The sequence below is a fragment of the Talpa occidentalis genome, unplaced genomic scaffold, assembly GCF_014898055.3.
Source record: "Talpa occidentalis isolate TD23 unplaced genomic scaffold, MPIMG_talOcc4v2.1 talOcc4.7, whole genome shotgun sequence".
Classification (NCBI taxonomy): domain Eukaryota; kingdom Metazoa; phylum Chordata; class Mammalia; order Eulipotyphla; family Talpidae; genus Talpa; species Talpa occidentalis.
In genome coordinates this window covers 85,565,234-85,584,165 of record NW_023605083.1, presented here as the reverse complement: position 1 = coordinate 85,584,165, position 18,932 = coordinate 85,565,234, and the positions used below count along the sequence as shown (strand labels likewise).

The 18,932-nt window shown below is 40.6% G+C and overlaps 1 protein-coding gene across 4 annotated transcripts in view; it reads right to left on the bottom strand.

Annotated features, from left to right (window-relative positions):
- Positions 1–18,932, bottom strand: part of VPS53 (VPS53 subunit of GARP complex) — a 169,662-nt gene that overhangs the window by 5,637 nt on the left and 145,093 nt on the right. For all 4 annotated transcript variants that reach the window (XM_037492353.1, XM_054689029.1, XM_037492354.2 and 1 more), the window contains 2 exons: positions 9,740–9,888; positions 5,727–5,796 (listed from right to left, as the gene is read on the bottom strand). In XM_037492353.1, the coding sequence (XP_037348250.1) occupies positions 5,727–5,796; positions 9,740–9,888 (219 nt within the window). The remainder of the gene's footprint in view (positions 1–5,726; positions 5,797–9,739; positions 9,889–18,932) is intronic.

The following is an 18,932-nucleotide window of genomic DNA, read 5'->3' as shown; positions in this document are numbered from 1 at the left end:
AACAAAATCACATATTATTTGCAAATACATGGATATATAACATATCAAAACACATATGGGAATGATAAAAATCAAAATCAGAATAAAGTTTACCTCTGGGCATGACTGGAGGGGAATGACTAGGTAGGGCCCATGGGGACTTTGGCAATAAACTATAATGATTTGCTTTATATTAAAAAGATCTAAAGCAAATGTGGGAACATGTTAGGATTTGACTGAACTGAACTGGTATTTCTGACATGACTTTTTGTATTTTTATTAACAGGAAATATTTCTCTCTGTTTTTAAAAGTATGCTATTTGAGACCTGGTGAGGATTGAACTTTATCTCTCATATAGCAAATTTTCAGAGCCTTGTCAAAATCAAAGCCATGTCTCAGCATTTATATGGTGGTAGGAAAAGACCATCAATGATTATAAACTTTCTATACTTTCTACTTCCCAGAGATATATTATATGCATAAAAAATTGTATAGTCTTAAATGACAGGATAAGTTTTGAATGAACCAGACATAATTCTCCAGTGTCTCTCATATCTTGAGAGAGATGACATTTTCAATCCATGGTCAGTCACAATAAAATTCTGTCCTCACCAGATGGTTGAACAGATGGAAACCTTGGTCTTAGGTTTTAGCAAAAGCAATGCAGTCAGAAAAAGCAGGAGCTAGTCAGACAGACTTAGCAGCTGTCTGTGGGAAATGAAGGTGAAAGGTCCCATTTTTCTTGAAATCTACTGTTTTTCATTTTTGAAAATAGCTAAGAGTTCCTCTCCTCAGGCATGAAGTATTGAGCAAGAGGTGGCCACTGGCCAATTTGTTCTAGACTTAGAGAAAAGTTTTGGGTGGGGTGGCTCAAGTCATTGATGAGGTAAGAGGGCCCAAGGCTGGTCAGCATGCCATGCTGGTGGTAGGGCATCAGCCAGCAGTGGAAGGCTCTGAGAGGTTTACTTCTTAAGGAGCCTCCTACAGTTCCTGGGGGACACCAGGGCTGTCAGTAGTGATAAAAAAATTTGAGTAGGTAAGATAAAGGTACACTCCGGAAAAGTAAAGAGCCATATACGTAATGCTAAATTCTTCAGTGAAGTAGCACAAAAGAGAAATGTCTGAACCAATCATGGGGTCATGCCCTGTTTCTTTAAATTTAAATTTTGGTATAACTTTCACACAGTAAACTGCACAAAGACCAAGTATACAGCTTGGTTAACTTATACACAGCTATACTCTCTACTACCTAATTTAAGATTCAGTCACACGTCACTTAACTTTGGGGATATGTTCTGAAAAACCCTCACAGAGTGTAATTACACAACCAAGATGGCAAAGCATACCACACATCGAGGTTTACAATACAGCCTATAGAGACCACAGTTATATGTTTCGTCCTTGGTTAACCATTAATGCTTAAATCAATCCTTGCTTAAGCATTAGGCAACAGGTGACCAGATAGGACACTCCAGAAGTTACTACTGGCACCTGGTGGGTAGAGAGGTAGGGGATACTGCTAAACATCCTATAACACACTGGATAGTTCCCAATTCAAAGTCTAAACACCAACTGTGCAAAGGTTGAAAAACCCTGCGGGAATCACTCCTTACCCTTCACTCAATTTTTTTTTTGAAGTGAACTGTACATGCAATCTTATTTATACAATTTTGAGAAAAGGATTTACTCACGATCTATATTCTCTCACAAGTTTCTATATCTATCCTTTTCCAGATTCAACAATTTCCCTTCTATTTCTAATTTACTAAGACTTAAAATAATCTATCACTTATAGGTATTAAATTTTATCAATCCATTTTTTAAAAGGAGTGCTTAAAAACACTGCCACATTTAAGAGATTTACTGAGAAGAACTGTGTCTGAGAATAAACATCCCACTTTCTCATTTTTCCAGCTGCCATGATAAACACACTGTCATTTTAAACACTCTTTTCCAGATGGTTTTGAATTATGTGAATTTGAAAGACAAAATGTGATATAGACAATGGAATATTATTCAACCTTTTAAAAAAAAGGAAGGAAATTCTGACACATGCTATAATCTGGATCACCCTGAATATATGTTAAATAAAATAAGTCATACGCAAAAGGGCAGAGATTGTATAATTCTGCTTATAATGAATGAGGTAGTTCAAAAAGTCAAAATCATAGAGACAGAAAGCAGAAGAGAGGCTGTCAGGAGCTGGAGGTTGGAGGGGAAGGGAGTTGTTTAGTGGGTGTGGAGTTTCAGTCTGGGAGGGTAACAAAGGCCTGGAGGTGTAGAGTTGGGATGGTTACACGACAATGTGAATATACTTCATACTAAATAACTGCACACTTGAAAATGGTTAAAATGGTAAATTTTATGTTACATATATTTTACCACCATAAAAAGTCATTGTGGTTTATATTATAAAACAAAGGACAAATAATTTCATAGATATGAAACCTGTGGCTCAAAATATTTTAGAACCACATTAAGACAGATCTAGAAGGGGAGTTTGAGTGTCTCACTCAGGGCTCTTATATAAATGTGAGGGGACTGAGCCCATGAAGGGAAGCAACTACTCATAATCACAGGGAGCACAGAAAGCAGAGTGGGGACTGAACCCTAAGTTTCCTGAAAGTTCAAGATCCTATTCCCTATACTATCCTACGTGATGGCCTCTTTGGTAGGTTTGGATATCAATTTTACTGTGTGCTCAGTAATAGATACAAAGCCACAAGCTAATTAATAACCCTGCAAATCCCTCAAGATTCTCTGAAGATCACAAACTAGCAAGAAGCATTACAAAACTGGAATGGCTCGGTTTCACATGCCCTTGCAATTGCTCAAGAGAATCCTGGGACCCAAAGACAACTTTGCTTTATATAGTAACCAAGAAGAGAATAAAGAACAGGAAAACATCTTCTTTCCTTTTTTCAGCAGTAAGTATTAAAATATAATCTAAATTTAGGACCTAGTACCTTTGTGGCAAAGCAGAGGCAGCAGGGATTAAGCTAAATTTTCGTTTTGAGTTTCACAGTTTTTGTTAAAGCTGGGATTACAGCTACTACCAGACTTGAGGCAGAATCTGTTCCCTTCTATGAACCCCTCTTTAACATCTCGACACCTGTTTCCTGCTGACTGAGTATCGCGCCTCCAGCTACATAACTGCTTGGATTTCCAAGTCCAGATACTTGTAGCACGCATGGACCCAGCGGAACCTGAACTTCATATGGGAATCTTTCAAGAGTCATATTGCCCCATAGGTCCCACCCATGTTTTCCCCAGGCTGAGCCTACTGAGACCCACGCGGCCCTGCCACCCATTTGTATTTGCTTGGGGTCTGATAAGATAAAATTTGAGTTTCACAGCTGGTTTTCTTATCCAATATCAAAGTAGAAGTAACTACTGGCCATGTTGATTTTTTTCTGAAGTTATGGGCATTGAATCTGAGCTGATTATTTCCCCATTCTTTTTTTTTTTTTAAAGATTTATTTATTTATTTAGACAAGAACTGGGGTACAGGCCAGATGCGTGGAAGGATGAGAGGATTCACCAGAGACACAGCGGGAAACAGAACAGGCAGACTGAAGATATACACTGCTGAGGGGAGCAGCCGGCACGACAGGAGAGGTCTGCGACGCCATGTGGGACCCTTGTCGGCAGGCCGGGATCGAACCCACGCTGCAGAGGCTGCGGACAGCTTCACAGTGCGGCGCTCAACCGCCTGCGCCACCAGGGGAGGCCCTATTTCCCCACTCTTTTAAAGAAGAGAAAATCTGAGTAAAATAGATATGATATTGGATTTATGTGATGATGGGAACATATCAAGGTTATTAGACACTAAATCAGTTAGCCAGGCCTGGGCAAAGCTGCCAACTCATGAAGACATGTTCTCAATGAGTCAACTATGTGTTCCAGTGCCTTCATCAAGTCTAGAGGTAGAAGAAACCTAGTAACTGAGAACTCCAAAGCTTCTCTCAGATACACAGATCATAATCACGCCACAACCTCTCAGATTGCACACAACAGTGAGGTGAACAGAATGAGCTCCCAGTATACATGTGCTAATGAAACTGGAGACATGTTGGGGCATTATTCTGCTGTTTCCATCGGAGAGAATTTGTTCTAAGGTTATGACATGCAAGAGGCAAGAATTTCAAAACACTGAAATGCTATAGTCAGACACAGTTGGTCAGTGTCTGAAGCCATGAAACCCCCCAGGAAGTTTTCTGAGACAATACTTTTGATTCTGGCTAAATGTTGGTCAGTGAGGGCAGGTCCTGACTCAGTGTTCTGATGCAGGGAGGTCGGAATTAAAAGCAGAAACAAAGCTGTGTCCTTGGTCTGAGAAAGCTTAAATTGGTAAAAGTTGGCATTTGTTGAGGGTTTACCATGTGCCAGGCATTGTGTCAAGCACTTTATGTGCAATGTTTAATTCACACAACTGTTTTGTGAGGCAGCACTTGATTATACAGATGAGGAAACCAGAGTACTGAGGTGAAGAAATTTGTCTCAGGACAGTTACTGTGCTGCAGAGACAGGATTCAGCCTCAGACCTTTGTGACTCTGGAGCCTGTGATCTTAATGTTTATACCATACTGCCTTGGCAAAATCTAGGAAGGCCACTGGCTTAAAAAGAGCATAAAAAACATACTGCAGTGGTCAGATTCATAGGTATTAAGTCTCTGGTTTTGATGCTTCTTTAAACATAAGATACCTCAGACCATCTTCCTGGTCTGCCTCGTGCCAGGCAGCAGAGAGCCAAGGGTAAGAGTAAGTCACTGAGCTAGGAGACAGTGAAGCTTTACCAAGTAGAGGTACCACTAATTCTAACTGGGAAGAAGATCAGGATATTTGGAAATGCTTTGTATTATACAATATTTTTACTTAAAAATATAGTTTGAGTTCTTTTAATATAAAAGGTAGCCAAGATAGGTTACTAAGTATTGCCAATGCATGAATAGTTTGCACCTAAGTAGTTGTTTTTATATAATTAAGGGCTGAATATTACTTGTTTGTTTAAAGTGGTTTAAACTATTCTCTGAACTTAAACTGCTAAAATTGCAGAGAGTCTGGAATAGGTGGTAGCTGAAAAGAGGTGACTTTGCTGCAATATAGAACTCACTTCATCAGTCCTGAGCTGTGACCAGATGTCGTGAAGCACAGAACTCAAGTGGACAGAGTGGGGTTAATCAAGGAAGGCTTCTAGGGTGAGGTGAAGAGAGCTTCAGCACTACAAAGATTTGCTTTCTTTGCTTGCTACTCTGAAGTGGGCTCTGCCCCAGTCACTACAGGATACAAAATAATCACTTTTGTAGCAGGCTTTGCTGCTTCCTCTGACACTTTTCTCCTAGCCCTTCTCAAGCCCCAGCTCTCACAGCAGCTTTCTCTGAACATCCACTACTTCCTCATGCTGCTAAGATATTCTTTCACAAAACTTAGTCTTAGATCCTTTAGCATACTTATCTTTCATTTGTTAACTTGTATATTATCATATATCTCTTCTTACTAGCAAAATGAAGGCGAGATCTTCTCTGTTCTGTTCGCTGTGATATACCCTGCACCTAGAAAAATGCCTGGTAATTAGTAGGTGCTAAGGAGAAGAGTTTTCAATAAATGGATTAATGAATTAAGATGCCAGGTCATCATTCTGTCCCAGACGGGAAATCAGCAAATTTATTTCTCTATAGTAAATCTATATGAGAAAGTTCTATGACAAAAGCAATAAGGAAAAAGTCCTATACTAATTTCATCTCACCTGTTCTGCTCCCACCATGCTAATTGGCTTGCACTTGAAGAGGTGGGTGATGAACTTGGGAATGAAGGAGCTGTGGATACAAAAGAAATGGCAAATCAGACTCATTCTCTCTTTGGTAAAGAACTGCACAAACTCTTTTCCTAGGGCTCCTCTTCCTTCTATGGAAAAACAGAATCAAAGTAGGCCATACTGTCACCTACCAGCCTTTTTATTCTTTCCAAAGCCTGGATTTATTTCGGTATACATGGCCTTGGATGGGGTAGGGAGCAGTTGATTCCTCTTAAACTATTAATACAAAGATAAATTCTAATTAGCCATGGACCAGCAGTTCCTTGGAGACTGTTGTTGGTCCTGATAGGGGATACAAGGTCAACCCACCTGCTCAGCTGGAGGGAAGGACTTCATTGTGGGGCTAGAGTTAAGATTATAGGGTTAAGATTATTGCTCTTCTTCTTCAGGGTCTCCTTGTGTGTGGATGTCACATCTAGAGCTGCCATTTTATCTCCATTCTAAGGATGAAGCTGAGAACCTGGATCCCTCATGACACTGCTGAACCACTAAACCAACCATTTTTGGACTTCTACTTATTTGAAACATTAAAAAAAAAAATCCAACTTCTGTATACATCACTTTATGCCAGGGTTTCCATTACTAGTAGCAGGAAACATCCTAGCAGATATAATTGTGGAATATATACAACGTAGGTATGGGGTCTCAAATGCAACAAAAGGAAATAGTTGCTCAGGGAGTAGCTGTTAGATCAAGGAACTAAATATATGATCTCCAAAAATATCTGCTCGGGATGGAAGGGCAACCTGGGTCAGGGGGTCTGATGGTACTGGTTGGGGGGAAAGAAAAACGTAAATTAGGAGAATGTAAATTAGGCTTATAGGGTTTTTAAGAAAAAATTGCAGAGTTCTGAGTAGAGGAAGATGGTTGTACTAGTATAGAACTGAAGATATGGGGACTAGAAATACCTATAATCAAAGCCAGATCCAGGATTTGTAGGTTGAGATAAAAACAGGTGAGCAAACTTCTCTCCTCCTGAGAGCAACCTGCTGTTCTCAGGCTTGTGACCTCTATTCTCTTTGAATTCTCTACATCTTTTCTTGTACACTTGTGATCACTCTACTGTCCAATGACTCACCGGTCTTCTCACTGGAATGACCCACTGGCACCTCAACCCCAGCATATCCAAGACTCAGCCGCACTTCAGGATCCAGTCTCAGTGGACTAGATCTCATCTACCCACCCACCTTAGTCAGAAACCAGACAGCTCCCTCCCCTTTCATACCAGCATCCATTGTGCTACCAGTCCTTCCCTTGATACCCATGTCTGTCCCTCCTGACCATCCTCACTGCTGCTATCCTTATTTTCTCACTTGAGGCCTTTCAATTATTTCCTAACTAGTTTCCCTACCTTCAGCATTATTCTTTCTACTCTACCTGCTGCCGAGAGCTTATTTCAAATATAAATATGATCAAGACCCTCCCGTGATTAAAACTCTTGTAATGGCAACAGAAAAAGACTTCCTTAGTTATCTTGATTCTCTGCCCCCAGCCTCATTGTGCTGAGCCCTGGCACCTTATGCTTCAACCTGGTGAGTTGCTTGTAGATTTCATAATTTTGCAGGCTATTTAATGCCTCTATGCCTTTGCTTACATTACTCCCTCTGCCTGGAATGTCCATCCTTATGGCCTCGTGGGTAAGCACACACACATCTCTCAAGGACAACTCTCCTTTGAAGCCTTTCTTCAGTCACCTCCACCATACTCTACATGAAGTCCATAGATCTCCATGCTAACATCTAAGCTACTTTATTATACTTATTTGCTTACATGTCTATTTCCTGCCGCTAGACTCTAAGGCAAATGAAGATAGGGGCCATCCTATTAAGCCAAAGCACTTAATTCTGTGCCTCAAAGGAATGCATGTTAAATAATAAATAATAAAGGTGGCAGCTACCACTTTTTGCATGCCAGTGTGATATCAGCACTTTACCAATGTGTTATCAAGTATACACCTGACTTCACAATGAACAGATTATTGAATGAAGAAGTAGCTTAGAGGATGAGGAACATCCCTTGTGGTTCAAAGTGCAGTTTCAATGGTGGTGGTGTGGGGTGATCTTGATGTCTAAACAGGAAAGGGGGTTGTTGCTTCAGGGACAAAATGGAAATATAAGGACATAGCTTTGGCTTTGCATTAGCAGGATAAGAAAGGAAGTTAAATTTTAATGATCAGATTTGAGGAAAGGCCTACTAATCAGGAGAAGGAGAACAAAGGACGATTTAGAAGGGATTCTTCAGTGCTCCAAAGTGAAGTAATGTGAGATAGAATTCATGCCTAATTGCCATGCTACACACAGTTTATAACCTAAGTTACTTGACATTAGAGTAGATTTCAGCTGTATCTTTCAGCTGTGTGTTAGTCTTCAGCGGGTGTGGTGGGAAAATACGTGGGCCACAGACATGTCTTTGGAGAAGTCCTGGCAATGTGATGGGTAACTGCCACGGGCTTCTCCAAGCCCTGGGGTGGTAGCAGCTATTGCTCTTGGCTAGGAAGGGTCTTCTACACCTCCTATCTCTGAGGTTGCTAGTCTTCAGCTAGGATTTTACAAGGATGAGAGGGGTACCATGGATTAAATCAGAAAACCACTTTCTAGATCACAGGTTAAACTCTTCCAGATGTGAGAGATGGGCATCCTATTCCCAGCTCACCCAAAGTGGCCTTAGTAATAAAATTACAGGACTCTGACAGGATGTGAGGCTGATGTGGGGACAGGCTAAGTAAATGGACTCCTTATTCACTTTAACTTCAGTTCAGTCAGGCCCCTGTGTGACCACACTGGAGATTTTTGGTCACAGTAAATTTTTACAGAGACACTGTTTCTACCAGGGGTTACGGGGAGTGTCACGATGTGATTTATCAGCACCGCTTTTCACACACACTAATGAGCACCCAGAGAGCAAAGGGAATGTCAGCTCCTGGTTCATTGGCCACACTGCAGACGTTGATGCCTCCCAGGAGAGCGCAGTCTATCCTTTCTTGACAAACTGGAAACTGGAGCTTATGCCACAAGCTACTCCATAATTGTTGTTCCTTAGGGATTTCTTTGTGAGGGAGAGGGAAAAATCTTAATTGAATACAAACTGGGAGAGATTTGGGGAAGACAGAAACTTGGAGTCCTTAATCACCCTTTGGGACTTGGATGAGAACAACCTTAATACGGTAGCTTTGGACTGGGCCAACCTTCCTGAAGGCCTTCTCTGAGAAGTTTGCCAAAATGCTTTTTGATAATTGGTCAGAGGAGGCACTGACCCTCTGCACTGCCTGGTCTCAGGGGAAACTGTGCTACAGCCAGATGCTGACTGACTGGCACAGGCCCAAACTATTTTCTCGCTTCAAAACTCAAGCCAGAAATGGCCACACACGAGGATGTGGCAGGCAAACACGCAGCTCAGTGTTCACTCCATCCACTTTGGCAATGGAGCTCCCTGACTTGCTCTTCCTAATTTCTAGTGCTTTCCCTGAACTCAAGTATGTCCACAAGTAGATAAATTCTGGCAGTCACAGTAATAAGTACCATAGGGAAGGAGGAAGAAAAGACGTAAAAGAAACAGAACTGATGGTTCCTATCCTTAAAAACCTTATGATCTAGTTGGAGAGGCAAAGCGCATACAGGAAATCACTGAAAAATAATGTTACTCATCCAAACCTGGGAGAGGCGGGGCATGATTATGTTCATGTAATTGAAAATAAGAGGGCCCCTCAACTCATTTATGTTTGCCTTGATGTGCTTGACAACTGTATTGCTGTTACTGTTAGACATGTAATTTTAAGTAGCAGACTTAGTTTTATTATTATGCTTCTTCTGGGAACAAAAAAATCAGTTTGCCTGCAGTTCCCAGAATAAGTCCCAGCTGGATAGTGGCAACACCTGGGCTGTTAGCATGTTGGTGGTTAGTACACATTCAAAATAATCTAGTGATGAACATGTTCCAGGACTTACTTTGCAAATTTAATGCAGAACTGAGTGAAGTATTTCCGTGTAGATGCCAGGTTGTCACGGATGATGGGGACGTTCTGTTTAATGTGAAGAATGACAGAGGTGACATAGGGACTCTGGTCACCCACATGTTCCACATTCTGCCACTGCATCTGAAATGGAGACAGGCCAGACAATCAGTTAGACCCCTCAGAGGACAACAACCTTACCCCTTTGAAGAGAGGTAGCGGGGGAGGGGGGGGTTCGTGGAGGTGGGGAATTAGGCTTGTTATCACAAGGGGCAATGGGCCCCTTTGTTGGGGGGGGGTTGTCATGCCTTATGAGAAGTGACTGATTGTGAATAAAAATGAGGATGCCCACCTTATCCCTGACACTGAGGTGTGACACAGGCATCTTTTCCCATTCTGTCCCCTTCGGGCTTCAGACAGTCTTTCCTTCCCAGCTAAGAGGCCATGTTCTCAGGCACCAAACATATGAATTGAGGATCCTAATCATCTGTCAACTGTTCCCCCAGGAAGGGATTGAGGAGATCAGGGAAGGGCCATCTACTTCTGAATAGATTGGCGGCTTGGAAGACCAGAGAGGTGGCTGGGCTAAACAAAATGAAATCTGGGTGAGAGCTGATTTACACCTTTCTCTTGAGTAAGCTGGGAAGAGTTGAGGGATTTTTTTAAAAGGAAACTAGAAATGATATATTGCTTCAACATAATCAGGGGTTGGGAGGAGGAGATGAAACAAGATTTGAGAAGTTGGGTGATGGGTCTATGAAGTTGATGACACTATTTTCTTTACTTTTGTACACATTGACATTTTCTATAATAGAACAGAATTTTATTCCTAAAAGCTCAAGGGAAAAGGAGAGAGGATCTCTGGATCTCTGGCAAAACTGACAGGCAGGTCAGAAGGCAGTGACATGGGGAACGGGGCGGGAAAAGGCACAGGGACTGGGGTGGATGCCAGATGTGGGAAAGACATGCACTACTGAGAAGACTGGTATGGTCCTTGACCAGGCCATGAACCAAAATGAGAGCCCTGTTTGGCTCAAACTCTAACAATCTGAGGAGAGTTAGGGAAAATGCTCTGGAAAACATCTACAATAAACTGGCTATACACACTTTTTTGAATAAGTGGTACTTAGCAGTATTGGCCCCTGGAAAACGGAGATAAAGGCAAAGCTGTACTGTCACTTCCCCTCTGCATATATACAGAAGAAGAGAGGCAACAGCAGCACCCAGGCTGCCCGGAAGCTGGCAGCGGATGGGCACTCTGATCCTGAAAAGAGTGAGAATGTGCTAGAGGAGGTCTGCTGAGTCAGCTTCCCCGGATGGAGCTGGGCTGTCTGTTAAAAAGATCCTAAGCCAAACACAAACCATATATAACATATTCATAGAAGGAGGGCAGTAGTTCTGAGGCCTTGCTGTCTCTGGCAAGAAAACCCTATTTTTATAGAACTCTTGGGGAAAAGAAAAAGTCAGTGCTGAGAGAACTGGTTTAAGGGAACCATATTGTATGTGGATGATTCCCAAGTTCCTGGGAAGCTCAAATGACTCTTTGTTTTGTCCTAATGTGTCTTCAAATCAGCAGATACTTATATTCTCAAAGATTTAGGTACATGCAAGCACAGAGCCACAGGGGGGAAAAAGCAGAAGGAACCTCTATCTCCACTTTGAAGATGAGAAAACCAAGATAAGACAGTACAGTCTTATGCAAAGTTTCACAATGAGGTTCCACATAGAAAAAGGTCTTTACTTTTTGACTGGGGAAAAAATAGAAACAAACAATGAAAGAACGGTAGAAAAGTCTACTATGAACTTACTTTATATCCTAATGCTTTGGTTATGTGCAATGTATTTATCATTATCTTTTATCTTACTCCAAAGGCTTCTTTTTCCATCTGATTTTAGAGATTTGACCCATCCAAACAATGAACATCCAAGGTGATTTTAAATGAGCTCAGAGGGTGAGGCCGAAATTGACAGGTGCTGTTAATGTCTGCACCTCATCCTCTTTCCCCAGTTCTGTGGTAAGACTTGGAGCAGAATGTACTGAGTAAACACAGTGAACGGGGCAGGGAGCTCAATGCCCATCTTCCCGCTGGTACATGGCTCTTCCATAGTAGGGACTATTGTTTCCTAGGTTGGCAGCATTTTGTATTTCAACATCTCACAAAGTTTATAAATGATTATCTAAACATTACAGTTCTCCATTAATAGAAGACCATAAAGCAAGATGGTAACATGCCCTGTCGTTGGTTACAAAGCAACTCTGAAGCGAGACAGAGCGTGGATTGTGGGCCTTGTTCAAGTTCCTGCTGGTTAGTCTGTACGTGCATAATTTTACGACTCCTGATCACCACTGGTCATGTCAGTGCGTGTCCACATTCAGAATAAATGTGAAAAGATCTTGACTTGTTTTAGTACTTCAGCTAGCTATGACTCTATTGGTCAAGTTAAACAGAAGTATTAGCAGAAGTCAAGTGGATTCATGATTTTAAATTTAAATCAGATTAATGAAGTAAGAAAACAAAGTTCTGGAGAATGATTAAAATTGATATTGCTTTTACTATTTCTTTAAAAATGTGCACAATATAGGGCCTCCTCTAGTGGCGCAGCAGTTGAGCTCTGGGCTGTGAGGCTGCCCGCAGCCTCTGCAGTGCTGGTTTGGTCCCCGGCTGCCGGAGAGGGTACCACGTTGCGTGCACACCTCTCCTGCCGCGCCTGCTGCTCCCCTCAGCAGTGTATTTCGTCAGTCTGCCTGTTCTGTTCCCTGCTCTGGCTCTGGTGAATTCTCTCACCCTCCCATGCTTCTGACTGTACCCAGTGCTTGAATAAATAAATAAATAAATCTTTAAAAAAAAAAAAGTGCACAATATAATCAGTCATGATTCTGTCGAGCTGTCATGGCCTCAATGGCTCATACATTCCATTATCCACCCTGGGTGACTCAGGGCTTGGGCTGTGACTTGAATGGCCCACGACACCTACATTAGGACCTACAATGTGTAGGTTGCTTTGTTTTGTAGACATCACCTCCTTTATTATTCATATGTGATCTCATTTAGTTCTCTCAGTGATCTTGTATCTGAGGAAAGTGAAAAAGTTTAAAAAGTTAAGTAACTTTCCCACTTGGTAAAATGGTAGCATTGGGACAACCCTGTTCTATCTAAAACCCAAGCATTATAGTAGGCTATTATCTAGACACTTGCTAAAAAAAAAATAAAAGAATGAAAAAAAAGCACTTAACCAGGCATCAGTTCAAGGGAATAAGCTGTTTCTCAAGATGCTAATGAAATACATAGTTATCACGCAGTGTTCTCTTCAAAAAGGAAACAAAGAGAATGCTTGCACTGAAAGAACAAACATCATGAAAAGTCATCCGTAAAATAAGACTCCAACTTTTCCAGGTAAACCTCACATTTGACTTCAAATTTATCGACGCCCCCTACCCCAAATTTATGGCTTTTCTTTTTATTTCAGGGCTTAGGTGAGAACCAGGTTGTGTTCTACTGGAACAAAAACAAGTACTAAGATATAGGTTTGACAGAAACAACAAGCAAGGAAAGGATCGAGATAACGATGCTGAGGGCCTCTAGACCCCACAGTAAGCCACAGGGAGACACGTGGGGTGGGGGCTCAGGGCCTAAGGAGGAAGTGTGCGGTTGATGAGGACACCCCACAGAGGCAGCCAGGGAAATAATCACTTCCTAGAGACAGCACACATTAGCAGATAATTCTGACCAATTCACAGATCAGAGAACAGAGTTCTACACAAGCTTAATATGGAACTTGGTTTTTTCTACTGCTGTCTGAAACTTGAAAAGTGGCCTCCCGGGAAACTAACTTTCCTTAACTGAAAATTTCCACTCTCACCTATTCATTTTGATCACTCGACTACAGAAAAACAGCACAGACTCAGATATTTGGATTCTGGGAACATATCAGGCAATTGGAATCTAGTGTTAGTGTTTAGGCAGCTGGGCTTTGGCCCCAAGCAAAAACCTTTGCTCAGGTATATATATAAGCATGGACTCACTCATACATTCTAAAGCTTGTGAGGGTTACTTTAACTGATACAACAAGCACTTGCTGTATTTATAGGTATATTCTGCATGTACAGCACTAGACCAAGCACTGCTTGAGGAGTAAGGTTTATCAAGAACCTACTATTGTACTAAACACTATGATTGGCACTTTCACATAAGCTTACCGTTCAGAATTACACAGTGAAAGGAAATATTAATACTCCTCCTTTATAGATGTTAAGACAGGTTTGAGGACAATTAGTGACTAGTTTATGAAGCATATATGACGAGTCAACACGGCTGAGATCTAGACTCTGGTTTGTCTAACTCCAAAGTTCATGTTTTTTCCATTTTACCATGATGCTTTCCAAAAGGAGTGTTACCACCCTAAATGAACGTGAAATCAGCTGAGGAAACTGGGGCAAGCTAAATTGATATATGGAATAAGGTTGTACATATGTGGATGATGTGGGAATGGAGATGGTGGTGCAGAGGAGGAGGAAGGAGTGTCTCTTGTCACCTTTTTGCTCAGGGATACATGTTCCTTACCTTCAAAGGGAAAATGCAGAAAGGAGAGTAGAAAAACAAAGACTTTATGATACATACATACATACATACATACATACATACATACCTATCCGTATATTCCCCCCCCTTTATTATCTGACCAATGGGAAGGTTGTTTTGTACCATCTTACTTAAAAGCAATTTGAAAATATCTTTAAAATTTGTTAGCATTTTATATAGCTTTTGACCTCTCCAATTCCCTTTAAGGCAATTAATCTGAATGTTCCAAAATACACACACACGTCTGTCAACTGCCAGACTGTTTATAAATACGAAAAATTGGAAATAACCTAAAAATCCATCAAAAGTGAACTGAATACAAATGTTTTAAGGGAAGCAGTAGATTACAGTACTTAATATGATGAAGTCTGGAGTCCGCCAGTCATGAGTTCTAACATTGTCTGTGTGACCTGCCAGATGCGTGACCTGGGCAAATTGTTACCTCACCTCACTGAACCTCAGGTTTCTGATCTGTCAAGTTGGGAGATAATATCTATAGTCTGTAGATTTATTGAAAGATAATGTGTGGAATGCTCTTAGCACAGTGGCTGGCATGTACTAATTCCATGACAAATGTTAACTATTGTTACGATTTTAACATTAAATGCTCTGTACTACAGAATACTATGCAGTCACTAAAAATATACTTTTAGATTAATGACATGGAAAACTATTAAAAAACCTGCTACATAGAAAAGATAAACAGGTTATAAAGGAGTCTGTAAAGTATGTACTTGCTTTATTTAAAATATATATGCATAAAAAAGGGCCTCCCTGGTGGCGTGGCAGGTTGAATGCAGTGCTGTGAGGCTGTCCACAGCCTCTGGAGCTCAGGTTCGATTCCTGGCCAGCCAGGGAGATTCCCATATGGTGTGGCAGACCTCTCCTGTCGCACTCGCTGCTCCCCTCAGCAGTGTATTTCAGCCAGTCTGCCTGTTCTGCTCCCGCTCTGTCTCTGGTGAATCTTCTCACCCTCCCATGCCTCTGACCTGTACCCCAGCTCTTGTATAAAAATAAGTGTATCTTTAAAAAAAAATAAAAAATAAAATATATGTGCACAAAAAAGACTGAAAAAAAATGTTAATTGCAATCATGGGTGATTTCAATTTTCTTCTTTTTTTGAATTTGTATTTTCTAAAATAAAGGTGCTTTATTTGGTGCTGATCAATTTTTTTTTTTTAATAAAAAAAGAAAGATGTGCTTTGAATATAGGTGGTAAGTGAACTAGAGGATTTGTTAATCACAGAGTTCTGTGGGCCTCCTGAAATAGATCTACATTTTAATGACTGAGGAAAATGAGAACAGATTTGAGGACTGTTTGAGCTATTTCAAAATGTCTTTGGGGAATAGTTATGCAGTCTCCCAAATTAGTACATGTTCACAATCCTGAGACCTAATAGAAATTACATGCCAAACTGTATGAAAATGTAATTTGTTCAGTTTCTTCTTTCTGCTTTATTCTAAAACTACCATTAATGGGCAAAAGTTACATGTGTTTGATTTTGGACAGAGACTTAAGATTCTTTCAACCTAGTGATGTGAGTATCCTTAGAAGAAAGGGCACAGTGGAGAGGACTAGGGTACTAATGATATCTTTTAAAGAAACCGTAACTTTTCTCTTTTTAATCCACTAGTGAGCCCATAATTAGACATACTAATTCCTAAAGACTTACAGAATTCACATTCAAAAGACAGAACCTTCATATTTCTATAAAACACTTCACACACCTATCTTTTCAAGAATCAGGAGACTTGGTTTTATTTCTGTCTTCACTATTAGAAAGCTATGTGACTTTGGGTACATTATGAAAAAGAAAACTATGACCCAAGAATGACAATTCATCAGTTTTCAGGGAGAATATGCAAAGCAGACTGGAATACTTGTGTTGGCTGTTTAACTGTATCAGATCAAGAAAGGCTGAAGAACATTACCTAATAGGATGACTGGGAATGTCTGAAGAGCTCACAATCAAGTAAGAACAATACTCAATGTGAGCGTAGCAGCACGGGGCAGTGACTTACTGTTCACTGGCTTTTAGGCAAGTTACTTAAGCTGATTTTGCCTCACTTTCCACATTTGCCAAAAGTACTTACTTTTACTATGTATGTATGGTGTGGTACGAAGCTTTAGAGAGACCTGAGTATGAATCCTGGCCTGCCACAGGCTAGCTAAGAGATCTTGGGCAAGTAACTTCTCTGAGATTCAGTTCCCGTATCTGTGCAAGGGAGATGGTGAGAACATAAACACCTGTACACTTACTGTCAGAATTAATTGAGGTAATGCATTTGGGTGCTGATTCCTGGTATGTGCTCCATAAATAACAACTTACTGTCAACTCACAGAGCTCATCTAAGAAAATAATTGCAATATGGGAGGGGAAAGTGATCTGAAAGATAATTCTGACATAACCTGTCAGCAACACTACTATAATCTCAAAGTTATAGCGAAGTTCTCATCATCACTTCCCCTACTTGGGCCTGGCCTGTTTAAGTTTCCGTAGATTTTTCTACCTCACTTTGCCACTCTGCATTTTCCTCTCCTATTCCAGCAGCAGGGTTCTTGCTTACGCCCAGGGGAGCCAAATAGCTGGATGCTTTAATTCTGATTTTTCTTCCAGGATGCTACCTGTTAAAGTAAGAAGCCCTACTACTAAGTACCATCAGGGAGCATCCTATCATCTTCAAAAGCACTTGTCATGGAAAGGAATGAAGAACTAAAGGTGCTGCCCCATGGATAAACATTGAAAACATTAGGTGAAGTGAAGAAAATATGGGATAAAAGACCATATGTTATATGATTCCATTTATGTGAAATGTCCAAAATAGGCAAATTCAGGAGACAGAAAGTGAAGTAATGATTGTCAAGCAAATGGTTGAGTGACTGTTAATGAATATAGGGCTTTACTCTGGTTTGATGAAAATGTTCTGGAATTAGAAGGGACAGTGGCTACATGGGCTTGTAAATTTACTAAAGACCACTGAATAATACATTTTCATAATACACTTTGAATTTTGTTGTATGTGAATGATACTTTATTTTTAAAAAAGGCAATAGACATTTGAACTGGATCATAAAGGGATGTGTTCACTGGGTAGACAGTAGGAAGAGAATTCTAGGAAGAAAGAAAAGAATGAGAGGTGGTATGGAAGTCACAAAAAAGTAACACACTCAGGGAAGTGAAAGTAGTGTAGAGGCTGGAATATAAGTACACACACAGGAATGGTGGGATGAACAAGACGTGACAGACAGAGAATGACAACCCCATATGCTAACCAAGGAAGGGGTCACAGGGTGTTTTCAATGAGAACGAGGTCTCTCCCAGGGGAATGACATCACTGCATTGCCTGTTCAACCCGTCATGTCAAAGAAGCTTCTTTCCATTAACGCAGAATCACCTCACAAGTCCTGTCCACTTTGGCAAGCCCAACACTCATTTTCTCACCATTTATAAAATACACTTATTTATAGCATCAGTTATTCTAAATATTCTCTTCACCAGAATGTAACTCCTTGAAGGCAATTCTGTTTCCAATCTTGTATAAGTATAAATACGGAATACCCTGTGGAATTCCAAAAATGTGTGATGAGATTGACAATTCTGTCAAAAAGTCTGTGTTGACAGACTCCTGGCTTCAAAAACTTTTGTTCATATTGTCACTCTGTTTGGAATGCCCTCCAAATCAAATACTTGTTGAACACCTTTCCATCCTTTCTGGTCTATTTCAAAGGCCATTTCCTCGTGAAAGCTGTGCTCGCCTCCCCATGTAGATAAGAACTTTCTCTTTGCAAGAAATGCAAATGGCCAACAGGCATATGAAAAAAATGTTCAACATCACTTGTAATCAGGGAAATGCAATCAAAACCACAATGAGATACCACCTTACACAAGTAAGAATAGTACATATTAAAAAAACTTGCAATAACAAATGTTGGTGAGGATGTGGAGAAAAAGGAACTCTCTTACACTGCTGGTGGGAATGCAAATTGGTCCAACCACTATGGAAAGATGCATGGAGGTTCTCAAACTGCTAAAAATGGAGCTTTCATATGCTCCAACAATTCCACTCCTAGGGATCTACCCAAGGACACAAAAACATTAATTCAAAAGGATACCTGCACCCCTATGTTTATTGCAGCACTATTTACAATCTTCTTGATTGGATCAAGAAGATGTGGTACATATACACCATGGAATATTACTCAGCAACCAAAAACGATAAACTCATGCCATTCACAGCAACATGGATGGAGCTGGAAGGGATCATGCTCAGTGAAATAAGCCAGAAAGAAAAGGAAAAATACCAATGGTTTCACTTATAGGAGGAATGTAGGGGATCCAAATAAGGGATTGGGGGAAAATAAGTAATTATAATAAAGTAAAAATCAAAATCAACAGGCAACTATAAACCAGAGTCCCTGCGGGGGGAAGGAGAGTGTTGGATCAAAATGGGGGGTGGGAAGAGGACAAGGGACTATGGTGATGGTACATGGGTGAACTGGTGGTGGGAATTCCATGGATACGATACCCGAGGTAATAAAGCATACATTGTATAAAAATGAAGAATGTTGTAAAAAATATATAAAATTAAAAAAAAAAAAAACTTTCT